A 20540-nucleotide genomic window follows, 5' to 3' on the forward strand; every position below is an offset into this window, starting at 1 on the left:
TCCGTGATAGGATTCTGAGGTCTGGGTTGCATTGTTTATACTTCCAGCCCTGACCTGCTGAGGGGCCTCAGGCCTGTGCCCCTGACCCTCTGCCTTTCTCTAGGTCGTGTCAACAAGCGAGAGCTGTGTCTGCTCCCTGGTGCTGTGGCTGTCAGTGCTGGAGGGCACGGCCTGGACAGCTCCCCCTGGACAGCACTCCCTGGACAGTGCCCCCTGGACAGCGCCCCCTGGACAGCGCTCCCTGGACAGCACTCCCTGGACAGCGCCCCCTGGACAGCGCTCCCTGGACAGCGCTCCCTGGACGGCCCCCCCTGGACAGCACTCCCTGGACGGCCCCCCCTGGACAGCACTCCCTGGACAGCGCCCCCTGGACAGCACTCCCTGGACAGCGCCTCCTGGACAGCACTCCCTGGACAGCCTGGCCAGCCCACACAGCAGGGTCTGGTCTCCCTCCCACGCCCCTGCTCTCAGCTCTCTGCCCCCATCAGAAGAATACAGTGTCTCCACACCCTGTGCACGGCTCCTTAGATTCTCTGCTGAGGGAGTCCATGAATGTAATAAAAACTGAAAGCAGCAAGAAATCTCCCTACAGTGCCCCTCCCGCTCATCTGCTCCAAGTCACCTTGTTCCTGATACTGATCACCCACTGAGGGGCACAGTGGCGCCCTTCTAGTCTGGAGGCAAGGCCAGCAGCACCACCGAGGACCAGCCCGGTCCAGATTCTGAGGGCCCCAAGGCTTCTCCCGCCTGTGCTGCTCGTTCTTCCCTTGGTCCCCGCATCCTCCCCCTCACTCTTGGCATCCTCTGCTCACATGCAGGGGCAATCAGACCATGGGCTGTGGCACTGAAGGCACTTTTTTTTTTTTTTTTGAGACAGAGTCTTGCTCTGTCGCCCAGGCTGGAGTGCAGTGGCACAATCTTGGCTCACTGCAACCTCTGCCTCCCGGGTTCAAGTGATTCTCCCGCCTCAGCCTCCTGAGTAGCTGGGACTACAGGCGCCTGCCACCACGCTCAGCTAATTTTTGTATTTTTAGTAGAGACGGGGTTTTGCCATGTTGGCCAGGCTGGTTTTGAACTCCTGACCTCAGGTGATCTGCCTGCCTCGGCCTTCCAAAGTGCTGGGATTATAGGCGTGAGCCACTGCGCCTGGCCTAAAGTCACTTTAAAGGGAAAGAGAATCCAGCCGGGCTCGCGAAGGCCACGGCACGGCACTCAGTGACAGCGCCTCCCATGGGCTCATGCTCAAGGCCTGTGGGAGGGCAAGTGCACCGGGGAGGGGCCGGGACACAGGGGCCAGGTGGCAAAGTAGTCAGGGCCTCAGTTCCCCAACCTGTCACGTGGGGGCAGGCCCAGGGCGCCAGGCTTTCTGTTTTTCCAGTGAAGGCAGGGAGCCCCATTTTTCTATGAACCTTCTGAATTTCTACATGGAGAAAACGAATTTCAAAGAACATTTAAATATGGTATGAGGCAAACCAAATATCACTGCAGACATATTCAGTCCCGAAGCTACCACTGTGCAGCGTCTAGCTTTGGCTATGGATTCGAATCCCCTGGTTCTATAACCACAGATTTCTTTTTAAGCTTAATCATCAACCGACCAGACTTCCTACAGCCAGCACACCAGCCCTTTCTGAAACTCCTCCTGGGCACGTTTACTTACTGGAATTTTCAAGGCCCCTGTGAAGCTGATGGCGGCTGTGCCACTCCCACCGTCCCCGGGGAGAATGACGACGTGGTTCGGGTGGATGGAGCCTTTCCCATCTGAGAGCAGCAGGCACTGCATCTCTGGGTCCTGGAGGCAAATCCATTGGGAACAAAAAGGAAAGGTGTTACCAGCCGGGCAGTCTGGGTGAAGTGGGGCCAGGCTTCCTAACGACGAGGGTGCCTGGCGGCTCTCTCTTCCACTGCCTTGGAGACATCCTGGGTGACATTCCCACCTGGCCACTGCGTTAGAATGATTAGCATTCATGCATTTTCATGAACGGCTAGGTACACAGATCCTCTGATCCAGAAATTCTAGGAATCTATTTGCAAAAAATAATTTGAAAAGTAAAAAGATACTTATAAAGTAAAATGGACATCACATCATCGAGAAAAATTAGAAAATTCAAATACATCCATACGAATGACATCTTGTAAAAAAAAGGTTGGGAGATTTTAATGACAGGAAAATGCTTACGACACATTAAATAACACATCATTCAAAACTGCATGTCACTGTAACCTCAAAGAATGTATAAATATCTACATATATAACTAGGCAACTATAGGATCTATTTCTAGAAAGAAAGAAGCTAAAATCTAAGCCAACAATGGTTGTCACCAAGTGGTAGAATTACGTGTAATTTTTATCGAAATGCTAATAAGAAATTCTTTACATGATCCTGTATTTTTTAGGAGTTCACAATGGCCATATATGACCAGAAACAACATTATTTTAAAATACACCAACATTATTTTAAAATACACCTATTCTGATATTTAGGAATTCTGATTGTCTATAGACGTTCCTAAAGGACAAAGTGTACATTCATTAAAGCAAAGAAGAGTGATTCCCCAACCTAGAGTGGGATTTCAAGTCAGAGCAAGGATAACATAAAAATAATCTTAGCCTGGGCCACACAGTAAGACCTAAAAAAAAAATAGTGGAATGTGGTGGTATGCGCTTGTAGTCCTAGCTGCTCTGGAGGCTGAGGCAGGAGGATCACCTGAGCCCAGGAGGTTGAGGCTGCAGTGAGCTGTGATTGTGCGGCTGTACTTCAGCCTGGGCAAGACCCTGTCTCAAAAAAGAATGAAAATAAAATAAAAATGCTCTTCATGAGTGAGCTATGAGGTTCAAGGTCTTACAAAGAAATGCTTCTAGGTATCTCAGACCTTTCACAAAATCAAACAGGCTTTGTGGTATTCATCTCACTATAACCTGTTATAAGTTGGACTAAAAATGTAGTTTAATATAAAAAAAAAGAAAATTGTAATGTATTCCACATTCCCCTGCCCCTTGATATTCAGAATATTTAGAATTCTCTTCCAGTGGAAAACGGACATTTGGAAACTGAGTGGCAGGTGGCACCGAGTGCAGCCCAGTGTGGGCACCCAGTGGGTGGCCTCGGGGGCAGCCCAGCATCTACATCCCCCAGGAAGCCTGGCTTCACGGCTAGGACTCTGGCATGGAGAGTGGGTCTCTGATGAAGATATTAATATGTGGCCACACAGTCAGGTGCTCTGGAATGAAGATGACAAGCCTGAGTGCAGATGCCTAACATGCTCCCGATGATAATTCCATCACGGCCCTTTGTGAAAGCAAAGAACAGCGACTCGAGTTTCGGAATAAACTTTTCTCTCATGAATTCTGCTAATCGTCCAGTTTAGGAAACTAAATCAGTAATGCTCTACTGTGGCTAAGCACTGGAATCTCCTCGGGGGGCTTTGAGAAGCCCCGAATTCCCCCAGCCCCGCGGAAGCAGTCCCTGGGGCAGCCCCAGGCAAGTTCCACTCATAGCAAGCTGAGGGCTACAGGACTTCACAGGCTGTTCCGCAGGAAACAGGCTAAGCAGTGGGTGAAATGCAGCCAGCTGGAGAAAAGTCAAGTGGAACGAGGCCGCTTAGCCAGGAGAAGCGCACCCTCCGACCCACAGAGAAGTGACCACAGGTGGACACAGAAGACCTACTTGGCCTCAGGTAGGACCCAGATGCCCAAGGGCCACCCACAGTCCTTGCAGGATTTGTAAAGTGCTCCAGGGTCCACTTGCTGGGCTGGTTTAAAGCCACAGACACAGATCCTCTGCTCCTTATCTAAGCAGCAAGGAGCCCCCTAGACAGACAGAAGGCTCTGTCTCTGCTGAGAACAGGCCCTGTGCTCAGAGCCACTCATCTTAAACAGGGCTGGCAGCCACCACACCCCAGTTGTTTGCTCCTGGAGGAGATGGGAAAAAGTGTGAGGCCATGGCTGGTTTTCCAAAACAAACAGGGGGCTGCTGCTGCCTCCTCCTTACGCAGCAAACAAGAAGCCACTGGGTGGACCAAGACAAGGCTGGAGGCCAAGAGGCACCTCTGCCTCTAAACAAGCAGTTTCCAGTCTGTGTCCCAAGAGCCCCAAATGGGATCTGTGGAGCCCCTGGTGGGTGTGGGGGCTTCTGTGGCCAGTGCGCTCCACGCTTACGGCTTACACTTTCAAAGAGAAAAGGGCTCCCTCTACTAAAACACACACACACAACAAAAATACACACAGAGGCATGTGGGGGGACTGTGTAATAATGATCGCTCTATCTAAAAATGCTAAGCTCACCCCGCTACCCGATGGTGTCTGCAGCTTCCCTTTGGGAAAAGCCATCACAGAGAGATTTGTGGAGCCCCACTTGGCGTGCAAAGTGCATGGTAGAGTCACATTCAACCTCCAAATACCCACTCCGCGCTCATGCCGTGTTTGGTGGGCCCAGCAGTTCTTGAGCCACAGCCAGTCAGAAGGATCCTCAGAGATGTCAAGGAGGAAAAGTGACAAGTGACTACAGGGAAGGCAAGCGCGACCATCCCCAAGACAATCCTCTAAAATGCCCATGGGGACTTGCGGGCGTGCCACGTGGCCAAGTGACAGCAGAGCCTCCTTCTCTTTCCCACATTTGCTCCCCGCCCTCCCAGCTTTCTTTACATGTCTCTTCAAGAGGCCACTCAGAAAGTGCCTGCTACGTGACATAATGTAGCAGCTCTGTCTGAAAAGGAGTGGAGGTCAGGGGCTGGGTGACACCCCACTGAGCCCAGCGGTCACTCTGGGAAAGGGGACATCCAGAGTGTGCAGCCAACCTCATGGGGCACTCTCCCCGCCTACCTGATCCAAGAGCAATGGCAAGCCTGCCGAAAGGGGATGCCACATAAGCGAGGCCAGCATGCGCCTGGTCGTGGTCATCTGAAGCATCACCCTCGGCCTGAAACCAGGCCTGCCAGTGCCTTTACTTACGTAACTGGCTCCTTGATGGCAAGTTTGTAAATAGCCTTTCTTAGAGGGCCGGAAAAGGAAAGAGAGAAGCTATACTCAGAAGCCAAGGCTAGTTCTATGGGTCAGTTACTACACCAGAAGAAAGGGCCTGTGGTCTTGATTCAGAGCAAGTGGCAGGCTTCAGTATCATCAGAGAGGGGTGACAGCCTTTTGGACACTGATTGGGACATGATTTGTTTAAATGTGAATTCAGAAGTAAGTACAGATTTTAAAGCATTTTGGTTGAATTAGTCACTGCCTACGGTCTCCCTAAAATCCAAGAACCCAGATGCATGAGACATCATTTTTCCCTTTACTAATATTTCAGCCACTACAAATAAATTTCTCCAGTCAATAAAAAAGTGAGATGCATGTTTAGTACATTAATCCTTTAAGCTATTTAATTTACAATGATAGGAAGAGCAACCCCTCACACATGCCAGAGGGGTCTTTCTCGCAGAGGAGAAGCCCTGTGTCTGCTATAGAAGGTTAAACCTGATTTAGAGGCTGGGTGCGGTGGCTAAAGCCTGTAATTCCAGCACTTTGGGAGGCTGAGGCGGGTGGGTCACCTGAGGTCAGGAGTTCAAGACTAGCCTGGCCAACATGGTGAAACCCCATCTCTACTAAAAAAATACAAAATTCAGCCAGATGTGGTGGTGGGTGCCTGTAACCCCAGCTACTAGGGAGGCTGAGGCAGGAGAATCACTTGAACCCAGGAGGCGGAGGTTGCAGTGAGCTGAGATCATGCCACTGCACTCCAGACTGGGCGACAGAGTAAGATCTTGTCTCAAAAAAAAAACCCCAAAAAAACCTGATTTAAAAAAAGAACAGCTTATAACTTCAATGATTAAACTCAAATCTAAAATGCCCGCTGCAGCTCGGTGTGGTCAGCTAAGCAGCAGCAATGTGAGGAGCTTCTACAAGGATCGAGGATGGGAAGGGTAGGGGACAGGAGGCCTGATCAGGTGCTAGGGGTGGGCCAGACCTGCACTGAGGCCTCCCTGCTACCGCGGATGACAAGGCAGATTAACTTAGCATTTCTGTGTCCCGAATTCCTCATCTGTGACATGGGGGAGGGGGAGATGCCTCCTTCTGTTACCTGCTTCTCCCTTACCTTTTCTTGGTCCCATGATGTCAGTTTTCTGTGTGCACCTCACGTGGCCAGCCCACCGTGTGCCCCTCACCCTGACACCCTCTGTGCTCAGGCACCTGCAGACTCTCCCTCCAGTCCCGCACAGCTCTGTTCCAACACTGCCTGCCTAGGGAAGCCTCCCAAGGCCAGCTGAAAATACAGCCTGCTCAGCCTGTCTTCCTGGCCCTTGGCACCGCTTGGGGGATGTCTCTGCCTGCTTTCTGTCTATGCCAGCACCGCCCCCAACACCTGGAATAGTGCCTGGGACATTGAAAGCTGCGGAGCTGCTGAATGAATGAATTGGTTAAGTATAAAATCCAAAGAGAGCCAATAAGGGCAAACTCAAACTTTACTGAAGAAATAAAATGAGACACAATTTTTTTAAGACCTGGATGTTTGTGACACATGTCACATAGGCAGAGGGACAGAGAGCCAGCATGGCTCAAAGGAGTTTTCCTGCAGCTCCGACATTCTAGGAAGTGGAAGTTGTGTGTGACTTACCAGAGGCTTGTTCTTTTCGCTCTTCAAGATTTGCTTCTGGAGTCTCAATCTGTTTGTACCATTCTCATAGCCTTTTGAGTGCTGGGGAAAAAAAAGTTTCATTAGAGCAATACTGATTGAACAGCTAGAAATTAAACCTGGCTTTACTGTAGCAAGGATACTTACTATCGTCCCAAAAAAGCTACCAAGAGGACATAAGACAACTGATTTAAACAGAATAATGGTTGATCTCAACACTCCAGACTCTCAGATAATAGAATGTGAAAATAAAATCCTCTCTTGAAGAAAGAGCTAAGACAGAGGTGTAACCAAATGTAAAAATACCCATTAAGCCAACTTAACTTTTCTGAATGGCTGTGAGATTGTTTCAACGGTTTTGAAATGAAAAGGCACAGACCAATCTTTCCCTTTAACCTGTGAGGAACACCTGCCCTCCCTAGGTCAGCCGGATGCTTCTGAAGGAAAAAGCCCGTCTCTACGGAAGGAGAGTGTGGCTTGCTCAACAGCCCCAGAATGTGGACCTGCCGCTAGGGGGCAGGGAGGTGGAAGGACTGCACTGATACGCTCCAAAACTCAAAATCCTTTCAAAATGATCTCCTGTTACCAAGTGAAAAGTGAAGAAATGAAGGCAGTTTCTTGGGCACTGGAATAAAGGTACCATTTCCTAATCATTATTTCTATAGGGCTCTATGTAGAACCCCTTTTGAAGATAATTAATGGTATAAAAATAATTGTTGAAATTCTCTAATGGTAAAATGTCATTGTTGTTGATGAAATAGTCCAAACAAACTTCCTTTAGAATAAGGAATCAGTCTGTACTTAGAAAGATGTTATTCATCCACTCTAGTATAAATCATAACAAAACAATTTCTGAGGCTTAGAGGGGCCCAGACGATTTAGATTTCTGGCACTAGTGCTGGATGCATTTGAGAAGAAAAACCACCAGGCTTGCACGCTACCTATGAGATCTGCAAGTAGAGATCTATGGGGCCTCCAAACGGTGGGAAACACGGGGAAGACAGAGCATGGGTTAAACTCCGTTCAGATGGACAGTTGGATCCCACCCTTTACATTTCGAGGCATTTCCCCTGAAAAGGTTTCTGAAGGTTAAGAAAAACTATTGATCTTATTACCTGAAAATGTAACAAAATACCTTTAAAAATACATTTGCTTTGTGCTCAGAGGGAGGGCAAAGCCTGCCAGGCTAGGGGCGATTATCTTGCCAGTTTATCACCCGATCATTCCAGGCAGAAGCAGAGATGGGTTCCTGCTCCCCAGCACTCGGGCCCCCCACGGTGTGCAGAGGCTGCCAGCATCACCGGGGCCCTCTTCTTCCTGCTTTTCAGCCAGGAACGTGGGTGCTCAGGCAAAGCCTATCTTACAATTCCTTTTCAGCTTGATATGGTCAGCTAAGCACAAATGATGTTAGGAAATGCTAGGAAGTCTCCTGAAAGAGAAGGGGCCTGTCCCTGATGTCCTTTCCCTCCTTCCTGATGGCTGGAATACAGATGTAATGGCTGGAGCTCCAGCAGCCACTGACCAATCATTCACTCACTCATTCAACAAATAATTATTAAGCATCAACTCTGTGCCCAGCACTGTTCTAATTGGTTGGAATATATCACCTTTGGCATGAAGCCACGCACAGGGGAAGAACGAAAAGACAAGAGGAGTCTGTGTCCCTGACACTCAACACACACACCCCACATCATCCTGGGCTGGCTCTCTCCAGATTTCCTGAATAGAAGACAGAAATACCTTCCCATCTTGTTTTAGTCACTGCTTGTGGGCTTTTCTATTGCTTGCTGCTGAACACAACCCCAACTAATCTGAAGATATTAATAAAAAGCATTAATTCTGACACAACTGATACAGGGTTTTGAACCCAATGAGGTCCTAGATTAGGGCACAAAATAGATATCCTAAACCTAAGTAACCTAGGAATCAAATACAAATCAAAAGAACAGGTTCCCATGGCTCTTCAATAGCACAGGGCAGAAGCATAAAGAGACATTCTTATTAGCACCCTCAGACTCAAGGCAAATGGTAAAGAATTGAATACTCTCTTTCATATTAATTGTGATTCATTTGAAACAAAAACTAATTAGAAAAATCAAATCTGGATCAGATCAAGGTTTCCAGTTTCCAGGAGATACAGGGGATAGAGGAACACGTGAAACACACCCCAGGTACAAGGTCAGCAAAGCCTCAAATGTGGGAAACTTCGTAGAAAAAATGACCATTTTTTATTTTGACAAAAGCAATTCAAAGGAGAATAACACCACACCAAAAAAACAAAAACAAAAACAAAAACACTGAGGTCCTATAAATTAGAAGAGGCTTAAGAGGCATATTAAATTAACCAATCAGAAGGAGTGGACCTTGCCTAGGCCTTGCTTAAACACCGTGCAAAATCATTTATAAAACAATCAGCAGATCTGACCATTGAGTAGTTGTGTGATAATAGAAAGGATTATAGATTTAAAAAATTTGTAATAGCATTGTTGAGACAGAATTCACATACTGTACCGTTCACTCATTTAATGTTCACAGTTCAGTGGTTTTTAAATTCAGAGTTTTGCAACCATCACTACAATTTGAGAACATTTTCATCACCTCCAAAAAGAAACCCCATACCTGTTAGCAGTCATCCCCCCTTTCTTCCCACCCTAGTCCCTGACAACCACTCATCTCCTTTCTGTCTCTAGGTTTGCCTATTCTGGACATTTCATATGAATGAAATCATATAATATGTGACCTTTTGTGACTGGTTTCTTCTGCTTCGCATAATGTTTTTTGATGCTATTGTAAATGAAACGGCCTTAATTTCATCTTCGGATTGTTGATTGCTAGTGTATAGAAATACAGTTGATTTTTGTATACTGGTCTTGTTTCCTCAACCTTGCTAACTTGTTAATTCACTCTAACCATTTTTTTGAGGACTCCTTATGATTTTCTGTATAAAAGATCATGTCATCTCCAAAGAGAAGTAGTCTCACTTCTTGTCCAATCTGCATGCCGTTTATATCCTTTTCTTGCCTAACTGGCCTGCCTGCATTACAACGGTAAATAGAAATGGCAAGAGCAGGCCTCCTAGTCTTGTTCCTGATCTCAGGGGGAAAGCACCCAGTCTTTCACCATTAAGCAATGCTGTGAGGTGTGGGTTTTATTAGATGCCCTTTGTCAGGTTAAGGAAGTTGCTTTCTATTCCTAGTTTGTTGAGTGTTTTCACATGAAAGGGTGTTGGATTTTGTCCAGTGCTTTTCCTGCTTCTCCTGAGATGATCATGCAGCTTTTGTCCTTTATCCATTCATATGGTGTATTACATTAACATTACCTGTTAAGCCAACTGTGTATTCCTGGGATAAATCCCACTTGATCATGGTATATAATCCTTTTGTAGGTGGCTGAATTCAGGTTGCTGCTATTGAGTTTTGCATCTACATTCATAAAAGATACTGTTGTACAGTTTTCTTAAGAGGTTTTAGTCTTCTTTTGTTATCACGATAACACCTCATAGAATGAATTAGGAAGTTTCCCCCCACTTTTATTTTTTGGAAGAGTTTGTGAGTAATTAGTATTAACTCTTCTTTCCATGTTTGGCAGAATTTACCAGTAAAGCCATCTGGTCCTGGGATTTTCTTTGAGTGAAATTTTTAAATTAACAATTTAATTTCTTTACTTGTTTTAGATCTATTCAGATTTCCTCCTCTCTTGAGTCAGTTTTGGTAGTTTCTGTCCTTCTATGAATTTTTCCATTTATTCTAAGTTTTCTAATTGGTTGGCATATAGTTCCCTCATAATCCATTTTATTTCAGTAAAGGTGGCAGAAATGCCACCTTTCCTGGTCCTGATTTTGGTAATTTGAGTCTTCCTTTATTCTTGGTCAGTCTAGGTGCAGGATGATCAATTTTGTTGATCTTTCCAAAGAACCAACTTTTGGTTTCATTGATTTTCTCTACTGTTTTTCTATTCTTTGCCATTGGTTTTTAAGTGTGATAATGGTATATTACATTTTGTTTCACATAAAAGAGTCCTTATATTTTGGAAACATGCTGAAGTAGTCAGAGACAAAATATTAAGATGATTGCAATTTGCTTGCAAAATACATCAGCAGGAGGTGGGAAGGGACAGTATTAGAAGGGGCGTTCATAGAGTCAGATTGGCCAACTGTTGGAAACTTGGGTAATGGGTACACAGGGGTTCATTATACTGTTATTTTTACCTTTTTATATGTTTAAAGTCTCCATAACAAAAACTTTAAAATATTGGAAAAAATTAGAACTTTATCCTAAAAATAACACTTCCACATGGGAACTTCCCAGAACAAGTCAGCACATCTGAAATCTCTTACAAATGCATTTTGCTTTGCCCCAAAGCTCCCATTTGTGATAAAGGGAAGATACTACAGAAGGACAGCAGCTGATGGGACATTGGCCAAACTGCCCTCGGCTTCCTCGGGAAGGCCCGTGACAAGGGTCTTGTCGGTGTCCTGCACAGAGCAGGTAACATTCCTGCAGGAAAAAGAACTTTGGGGCTGTTTGCAGAAGATCCCCAGATATCAGCCATCTCTCCTTCTGTGACCAGCCAACATGGAGAGGAAAGAGGACAAGAAGCTGTTTCTCTGGACCACCTGCCTCATGGCACATTGGGGACACCTGGGCACCATTAGATCTCAGTGAACTGCTTGGAGAGGATTTGAACAAAAAGAATGAGACACAGGCTTCAGCCCCAAACTCATACACACAAGGAGCAGAAGCAATGACTCTCGCTTAGATCTCAGTGAACTGCTTGGAGAGGATTTGAACAGGGAGAATGAAACACATGCTTCAGCCCCAAACTCGTACACACAAACAGCAGAAGCAATGCCTCTCGCTTAGAAGTGCTCTCATATTCCTAAAAGCTGTGTTGAGGAAGACCTGCCCCTCCCCAAAACCTCCTGCACGCCTGCTTCCTATCCTCAGGCCTGGCCGCCCCTGGGTGGGAAAAGCTCTTCTTAGAGGACAGAAGATGTTCCAGGGCGGAAGGTGTGTGCCGAAGTTCTCCCCAGTCTCAAGATGGGTGGTCCAGGCAGCTTTAAGCTACTTCACAGCACGACTGTACAAGCTTGGAAATTGAAATTCATGCTCATAGCAGGAACACGGCTTTTTAAAACACTTTAAAATATCAACCATAGTTTTAAAAACATCATATGGTGCTTGACCTTCCTGAAGGCACTGGTTTTCAAACTTCATTTTGTTTCTTTGTTTTTGTCATCAAGTATCAGAACCCTTCTTTCCACATGAATCACACCCAGGAGCCCGATGGATTAAAAGACAGAAAAAGGACTCTGGCGCCCTCTCCTGCACGAGGCCAGGTGGTGCTCCAGGCGCAGGGACCCAGTGATGATCCAGGCCCGAGGGGCTCGCACCCTTCTGTGAGGGTGACCAGAGATCAACCAGATAAACTGGTGAGGATTTCACATGGGGTGACATGGAGCCACTGGACTGTGTTATGCAAGGGCTGATGTGCTCTGACGTCTGTTTCAATGCAGTCTCTGCAAGTGAGGTGTGAAGAAGAGATTCTGGGGAGCAAAAGTGGATCGTTCTAGGAAGCTGATGAGCAGTGGCTCGGAGGAGAGCTGATGGTGGTGACGGGGACCAGGGGGTAGAGGTGGAGGAGGTGAGAGGGTTTCCATTCCACACCCCCTCACAGAACAGAGCAGAACTGACAGAACACGGCCAAGGAGGGGGTGCGGGGCTGAAGGGAGGCGGTGTTGGGCTGGCTCCTCAGGTCTGGCCTGTCCACAGCGTGGACAGCAGCTTCCTGACCGAGGTGGGGGATGATGGGGGATCGGCGTGTTTAGGGGTAAAATCAAGAGATCTTCTCTGGTTGTGTTAAGTCTGAAGGACACTCAGACATCTCCGTGGGAAGGTTGAGTGGTGGTGAGATCTCAGATTGTGGAGCTCAGGGGAGGGGTCACTCTGGGGACAGCATGGTGACTCGACATCAATGCACCTGGGGGCGCTGAAAGGCTCGAGCGCGCTCTCCTGCAGTGAGCGGGCAGACAAGGAGAGAGGAGGCCGCAGAGCAGCCTGGGGGCACCCCCACATCTGGGGTCTGACACTCGGCACAGACGTGACTAACATGTTAGCCCAGGGAGGGGAGCCTTTCCCAGAGGGAGGGAAGCCTCGGGTCAGATGCGAGTGACAGGTCCAGCAGGGTGAGGCCAGAGAGCTGACCACCCTATGTGTCCAGGTGACGTTGCTGGGACCTGGATGGGCTGTTCCCATGAGGTGGTGGTGGCCTGCAGACAGGAGGGGTGTCATGCCAGTGGACATGCGGAGCGGGGCGGCTGGGAGCAGGCATGAGGGCCAGAGGGACTTTCTTCCAGGACAGCCATCAATACTACATGAGTGTGCCAGGAATGGTATTTGGGGCAGGGGTGTGTCTGCGGGAGTCAAGCCCTGGGCCATGAGAGGGAGGGGACCGGTACCACGGGAGGGCTGGCCTTAGCCAGATGGGGAAGTGGCCAGTGGTGACTGGCTGTGGGTGGAGGCAGCTAGGGCAGGGCTCGTTCATGGCAGCCAACGTGGTCAGCAATCCTGCCTGCAGGGCCTACGCTGGCTGGGCTAGGCAGGGGTACAGAAGAGAAGGAATCGCGTGCTGGGCAGACCTCTCGGCCACCTGAGACATGCAGCCACCAACTTAAGTGATGGCAGCCAGCTGACACATGCATTTTTCCCCAGGCACGCTGAGGCCCCTGGGGAAACCAGGAGGTCTCCACTCCTGAGGAGGCCTGGCCAGGACCCAGCCTTTGGTTCCCCTTAGCATGAAGTCCTTCATCTGGACAGCATTGAACCTCTTGTCTGGGTTTTGTTGATAAGGTTATTATCAGCAAAACCCAAAACAGAATATTCTCTATTCTTAGAACTGCCAATATTTTGAGGGTGGGACTTCTGTCTACCCTGTGTGTTTCTGTCTGACAGTGCACAGGCAGGAGCAGGCTGGGGAAGTGGTCAGAACTGCACACTGTTCTAGAAAAAGACAAGAAAACAGGGTCCTTACCGTCACCAGGGTGGAGGAGCACCTGACATCCTTCGGATCTGAAAGAGCAAACACGAGTCCAGGCTGAGCAGGTCTACCACCATGGCAATGCCAAGTGAGCTACGTGACCCGAGGGCAGGGCAACACGGGGGCACCGGCGGTGAAACTGGACTGTGTGCAGGAGTCACGTTAAATGAGTGGATTTGAGCTGCTCTTGCCACAAAAACAAAAGCGGCAGCTGTGAGTTGCGATGGCTATGTTAACTTGCTTCACTTTACTAGTAACCTTTTTACTATCTCTATGTATCTGTAACACCATGTTGCATACCTTAAATATACACAATAAAATTTATTTAATAAAACACAAGATGCCCTCTTATACCTTTACTAAATCGGCATTCGTTTCAGAAAAAAGCCATCGCCATAGCATGCCAGGTAAGGGCAAGGGCACAGCTTGGCTGGCCCACCAGTGACTCCCACACACACCCCTGCCTGTCCCCAGTCACTCGGCCTGGCAGCCCACTTGTGTGCAAGGGGGGTATGGCAGATCACCGCCAGCCAATGCCAACACTGTGAACGTGAACGCTACTTTAAATATGGAAAATACTTCCCGGCGTGGCCAATAATCACAAGCAGAGCACGCGGATGCTGTGCGGACAAGCCCGTGACTCTCATTCAGAGGACAAGCTTTTCAGAAGAAAAGCAAAACCAGGAAAAGCACATCAGGGGAGCGAGGCTGGAAGAATGTCTGTAATGAGGTATTTCATGTTATGAAATTCATTAGAAATAAAAATGAGTGGAGACAAAACATCTATCTTGATATGGAACAAACATCTTTGTGTAAACGCAAGGAAGGGAGGAAACTTGAAAAGGAACAGAACCAGAAGTGAGGCTTCAGCGTGTCCTTTACAGACGCCAGCAACCTGCCCCGAGCAATGCGGGAACCCAGAGCCAGACCCCAGGCCTCTAGGCGCTGCGGGAAACCAGCCCTACTGCTTCTCGCTCCATCTCTGCAGCCCCCTCTGACTACCCAGCACCTTGGTCTCTTTATCACCTTGGATGAAACTGGTTACTGCCTTGCAACCCAAACGAGCTACAGGGCTGCAGGCTCCCCCCGGCCAAGTCCATTCCCACACAACACAGGGTGACATCATAGTGGGGCGTGCAGCTACCGAGCACACTCCTGCTGGCCTTGAGGCCAGCATCGAACCTCTTGTCTGGGTTTTGTTGATAAGGTTATTATTGACACGCTGTAGGGCCAGGTGGGTCTGCACCCAGAGGTCCGTGGCTGGCTGCGGGGTGCGTCGCCCTCCTGTCCTGGGCACAGCCCATAGGGCAAGGCCACTGACCAAGGACACATGGTTGGCATGTTGGGCAGTCCCAATGGTCCACCTGTGATGTATGGTCACCAATTTAAAGGACATGAGCCAACTCGCCCCATTGGTATCCACTCACAGTGTGATGCCCCCAGGGGCAAGCCAGGGGGTTCCCCTGATATGGCTCTTCCTGGACTTTCACCTTCAGGGACTTGAGCACACACGTCCCTTGGCTGGGACACATTTGAGAACAGCTTCAGAAAGGAGACTCAGAGAGGCCTGAGAAAGGAGCAGGGGATGCCTTGTCCTTTGGGGCTCACCCTGGGCAGGAGACAGGAGTGAAGGAGCAGCAGAGAAAGCCACATCCTCTGTTGACTGCAAGAATGGCACATCTGATGCCTTTAGTACCTGCCCAGGGTCAGTGATTCGGGACAAGGAGGGGGCAGAAACAAACCAAGGGGCACTTGATGTTTCCTCCCTATCTGCAAAGAGCTCCTGTCCTCAGACTCAGCATCCAGCCATTGTTGTCACAGCTGGGTCTCATCATTCAGACACAGTGCACCTCCCAGGCACAAGGGGAAAGAGTGTCAGAAGGATTCCCTGGGCAGAAGGTTCTGGTAGTTTGGTTTTGTTTGGCTAGAGATGAAGCATGCAGCCCTCCTGTAGGTGAGTGGGCCTGTGGCCAGAGAGCACCCAGGGACAGGGGGCATCTGGCTCATTGCTATCTGCCTAAATTGGATCAGGGAGGCTTATTCACAAGAGCTGAGCTCTCTCTGCTTACAGAGACAAGCATCAACATAGGGCCCTGAATGCCTGGAGCGGGTGCCGAGGTCCCAGCCATAGAGCAAGCTCCTTTCCCTTCCACATGTCCTCTTCTCCCCAGAGCCAGCCCCTTTCCAGTTACGGAAGAGAAGAGAAGACCCCATGGACTCTACCCTCAGGCAGGAGACACCCAGGGGCCCCTGTGTGCTAACAAAGAGAGGCACATTGTTCTCTGGATGGCTGGTGTCTCAAACACCTGGAGAGCAGGGGCACAGAACTCCAGGTTCTAGGAACCAGAGCGGAAGAAAACAGGTGGTGGAAACGGCCTTTCTCAGAACTGCACTGACACACGAGCCAGAGCTGAAAGCCACATGTTGGCCCACTGGTGAGGGAGCCAGAGCCCCACCCATCCCACGAGGTCTCTGCTCAGGCTATTTGGGGTGTGGCCGAAGGCTTACTCAGCCTCTGCAGAAGAGGGGAAAGGGGAGCTGAGTGCAGCCCGGGGCCCCCACTTTTTGCTCACACCAATGGGTGTGTCTGGACGTTCCTCATGTGAATGTTTATTTCCATTTTCACCACATAGAAGCGTGGGGTGAGAGTCTTCAAACTCACAGCGTGGCCAGATGATGGTTATCTTAAAAATTAAAAGGTTAGCTTTTGCAAGACAAAAAAAGTGAGTGACTAAATGGAATATGGATTAACTTCTGCATGCAGAGCTGAAGTGATCTGCAATGCCCAGCGTGACTGGAGGGAGCTGGCTCTGAGTGTCCCTACCTGACAGGCAGCAGGGGGGAGCTGTCTCCTGCCATGTGGTTTCACTGTGGTTTAAACTCAATCAAAGAACTAAGTGTTGAGTACAGCTTATCAGAATGGCCTGCGGGATTCGAGCCCCTGTCGTGTGACCGCCAGGGCCACCAGGGTATCTCTATTCTTGCTGTAACTGTCCTGAATCTTCTCAGCACCAGAGCCTGCTGGATCTCTACTTCAGAAATGAATTTCAAATTCAATTAAATAAAAAGTTTGCTATTGAATCTGAAATGGAATAAGAGATTTGATTTTCCAAGAGATACTTTTTACCCAGTTAAGATATTAAGAAAGTCTTTTATAACCAAGATATATCTTATCAAAGGCAAAGAGCTGACTGGATCCAATTCAGGTTGTGGTGGCAAGATGGGCATGAGAAGGAACAGCCTGTGGGAAGATGGAAGACTCCCAAGCACAAACGCCTGATGCTGGGGCAAGGGAGGGCAGGAGGACAGGAGGAAGGAATGTGGACATGGGTCACTCCAGAATCAGGGGAGAGTAGAAAATCCAGCAAAACCAGGAGAGAACCGGCTCCCCGGAGAAGTCTCCCTGGTAAGAAGAGCGCTGAGGCAGCCACGGGCAAACAGGGCACTAGGCCACGCAGCTCTCACACTCACCCCCAAGGCCCACCCGGGCAGGGAAACCCGAGGCCTCCCTTGGTGGGTGGTCTCCAAGGCCACGTGCACTTACGTTCAATGAGGAAGAGAAAGCACACTATCCCCATGGCTGCCACGATGGCTCCAGGCACGACGAAGGACAGGCCCCAGCACGTGGACACCCAGTAGCCAGCGATCAATGACCCCAAGATGTTGCCCACAGAGGTGTGGGAGTTCCAGACCCCCATAATCAAACCTCTCCTGCAACACAACAAAACAGAAGACAGAAGATGGAGCTGAGAAGCTGAAACGAGTCCAGCAGTGCAGGGCGCAGCAGTGCCTGTAAAGTAGGGAGTCGGCGCAGAATCAACGAGGGCCGTGCAGACTCTGCTTCTGTGCCGTGCAGGACTCGAGATGCTCATGAGAGCTGATGTGTTTATGTGGCCTCAGGCTGTGCCAGCACCCATGCCACCTCTCCCTCTGAGCGCATTCTGTACTCAAGAAGAAGAAGAAAGAGGCCCTTTCCCTGAAAGTCTTGGAAGGCCTGAAATTAAAATTTGTGCCTCTACAATCAATTAATACATACAGTCACCTGATGAACTGTCATTTGAACAAAACTCATGGACGCACACACCAGGTGAATAAGGCACAGTATCTAAGACTTAAGACCTGATGACGCTGGTGTTCCTGTTTTAGCTTCCGCATCTTGTTTGTGATCTTCCACCATAAATAAGCCTTTGGCCTGGCTGAGCTGAATTTTACACAGCCATTTACAAATAAATCTGGACTCGCCAGGCTGGGTCCCAGCTCTGCTACTTTGGTGCTGTGCGCTGGGTGATCCAGGTCGGGACTTCCCAAACTCCCATGTTAACATGTAGCTTCGGCTTCAAAAGGCCTGGGGCAGGGTCCTGGATTCTGCATCTCCCACAACACCTGGAAGGCCAGATGCAGCTGTCAGAGGAGCCGTCAAGTGACACAGACTCCACTGGGCCCACAGTGGGAGGGCGGAGCTCCCCTGTCTCATGGGACACAGGCCATCTGAATTTCAGCAATTCAAGCCCCAGAGGTTTCAGCCATCTTATTTTAAAGAGAATACTAAAGTGTTTTTGCTGTAATCAGTCTACAGAAAAACTAAAAGTAAAATGGTCTAGTTTTCATCTGCTATTGGAAACAGGGCTGCTTTTTCTCACCTTCCTTTTCCAAACCAGTTGCCGAGGCAGGTGACGACGCTGGGCCAGCCGGTGGTCTGCACCAGCCCGTTGATGACCTGCAGGAGAGGCCAAAGGAGAGACTGACCCATGGGAAGCAAGCCCGGGACAGTGCCACAGGGAGGTGCACAGAGCTTGTTCCGCTTACACAAAGCAGGGGGCACGACAGCCAGAGATGGACTGTCAATTGTATTATTTATATACAGTTTAAACTACATATGTATTTTTAAACCGTGTATACAGGTATCTATATATTTTTCAAAATAAAAGCAATGCATGCTTATTGTGGAAATTTTAAAAGAAGTAGAGAAAAGCAAGAAAAAAAAGCCAGCCAGAACCCCACCACCAGGAGGTCACACCTCATAACAGTGTGGGGCCAAGCTTCCCGGTCTCTTCTGAATCCAAAAACTTCATAGAAAGAGGCTAGGGCAGTGGCTCATGCCTGTAATTCTAGCACTTTGGGAGACCAAGGTAGGAGGGTCTCTTGAGTTCAGGAATTTGAGACCAGCCTGGGCAATATAGAGAGACCCCCTTGTCTACAAAAAATTAATAATTAGCCAGGTGTGGTGGTGCACACCTGTGGTCCAAGCTACTCAAGAAGTTGAGGTGGGAGGATTGCTTGAGCCTGGGAGGTCAAGGCTGTAGTGAGTTGTGACTGCATTGCTGCACTCCAGCCTGGGCAACACAGTAAGACCCCATCTCAAAAAATAAATAAATACAAACTTTTTAAAGAGAGAAAACCTTTCTTCTCTTTATGAACTGTTTATAGAATTGTATGATAAACATGGCTTGTGAATTGCATGTTTCCCTTGCCATGCCATGGAGAAGTTACCGTTGTTAATCATTCTCTGGAATGAACACAAACTTAACTTTGTGCCTGGACAAAGTATCCCCGCACTTTTGAAGAATCCCTGACTTGAGTTTCATGAAGGGACTTGGGGAATGTATTGCTGAGGATGCTCTAGCGTTTTGAGACTCGGGGGTGGCTCTATGAGACTGCAGGAAACCAGGGCCAGCCTGGCAGCTCCGACCACCTCACTGCAGTAAGCCAGCTCTCTAGAGCAGGGTCCCCAACCCCAGGCACAGACTAGTCCTGATCCGTGGCCTATTAGGAACTGGGCCACACAGCAGGAGGTGAGTAGTGGGAGAGCGAGCATTGCCGCCTGAGCTCCACCTCCTGTCAGATCAGCGGGGGCATTAGATTCTCACAGGAGCGCGAACCCTACTGTGAACTGCACATGTGAGGGATCTAGGTTGTATGCTCCTTATGAGAATCGAATGCCTGATGACCTGAGGGGGAACAGTTTCATCCCCAAACCATCCTCCTCTCCCCAACCCTGGTCCCCAGTGGAAAGATTGTCTTCCACAAAACTGGTGCCTGGTGCCAAAAAGGTTGGGAACTGCTGCTCTAGAAGACACCTGGGAGCCGCTGGTCTACCTGTTGCTGCCTCTGGGCTGGCCGGGCTGGGCCTCCACTCCAGAAACATGCTGGGACTCTCGAAAATTGTTTTCTCCTCCCTTCTAATTTTCTATATTACTACACAAGTGTGAATTGCTTTTGTAATTAAAATAGCCAAACTTTTTCAAGTGTTATGGCAAAATCTTGAAAAGCAAAATTAAACACAATCTGCTTGATGGTTTTATAGAATTCCCCTGAGCTATCTGGGGAGCCCCAGAAGCAGCACAAAGCCCGAGATGAGCATCATTATTTCAGCAGCTTTCCTCAGCTGCTGAATACTGATCCACAGGACTGCTGGGAAGGGCAGAAGCCAGGAGATTCCAGAAGGGCTCCAGCTCCAAGGGCAAAGCCAGCGCGGGCTGTCCTCAGGCCTTCTCCCCTTCTGGCACCTTCATGATCTCTCCTGTTCTCTCCACTGACTGCCTCACACCCCCTCCTGCTGACCGACTCCGAAGTCGGCCCTTCCTTCCACGCTTGCATCCCTCTGTAGAGTCCTCAGGTCTCCCCCTTTTTCCTCTCACTGTGACCCACCAGCTGCAGGTTTTCCTTTGTAGGCTTGGACCCAAGTTGGTCCCTGAATACTCCTAGGCACTGATAAAGGTGTTTCAGTTGTTGACCCAAAACTTGGAAAGAAACTAACCCTGGCCCTGAGCCAAATTCCTTAAACCCTCATATAAACTCCATATGCCAATCCCTCACTGTGGACAGACCTAGGTGGAACGCCCTGTCCCGCTGTTGTGTTGAGACTATACGCTGCAGCCCTCAGTA

General features: G+C 48.9%; 1 protein-coding gene across 17 annotated transcripts in view; it reads right to left on the reverse strand.

Annotated features, from left to right (window-relative positions):
- SLC37A1 (solute carrier family 37 member 1) overlaps positions 1-20540 on the reverse strand; it is an 82797-nt gene that overhangs the window by 20593 nt on the left and 41664 nt on the right. For all 17 annotated transcript variants that reach the window (XR_010121180.1, XM_055279809.2, XM_063640570.1 and 14 more), the window contains 5 exons: positions 18296-18372; positions 17200-17366; positions 13650-13687; positions 6603-6683; positions 1661-1792 (listed from right to left, as the gene is read on the reverse strand). Coding sequence is in view for 16 of the 17 variants with exons in the window: in XM_055279809.2 (XP_055135784.2) it covers positions 1661-1792; positions 6603-6683; positions 13650-13687; positions 17200-17366; positions 18296-18372 (495 nt within the window). In the remaining variant the exon portion in view is untranslated. The remainder of the gene's footprint in view (positions 1-1660; positions 1793-6602; positions 6684-13649; positions 13688-17199; positions 17367-18295; positions 18373-20540) is intronic.

The sequence above is a fragment of the Symphalangus syndactylus genome, chromosome 5, assembly GCF_028878055.3.
Source record: "Symphalangus syndactylus isolate Jambi chromosome 5, NHGRI_mSymSyn1-v2.1_pri, whole genome shotgun sequence".
In the NCBI taxonomy this organism is placed as follows: Eukaryota; Metazoa; Chordata; class Mammalia; order Primates; family Hylobatidae; genus Symphalangus; species Symphalangus syndactylus.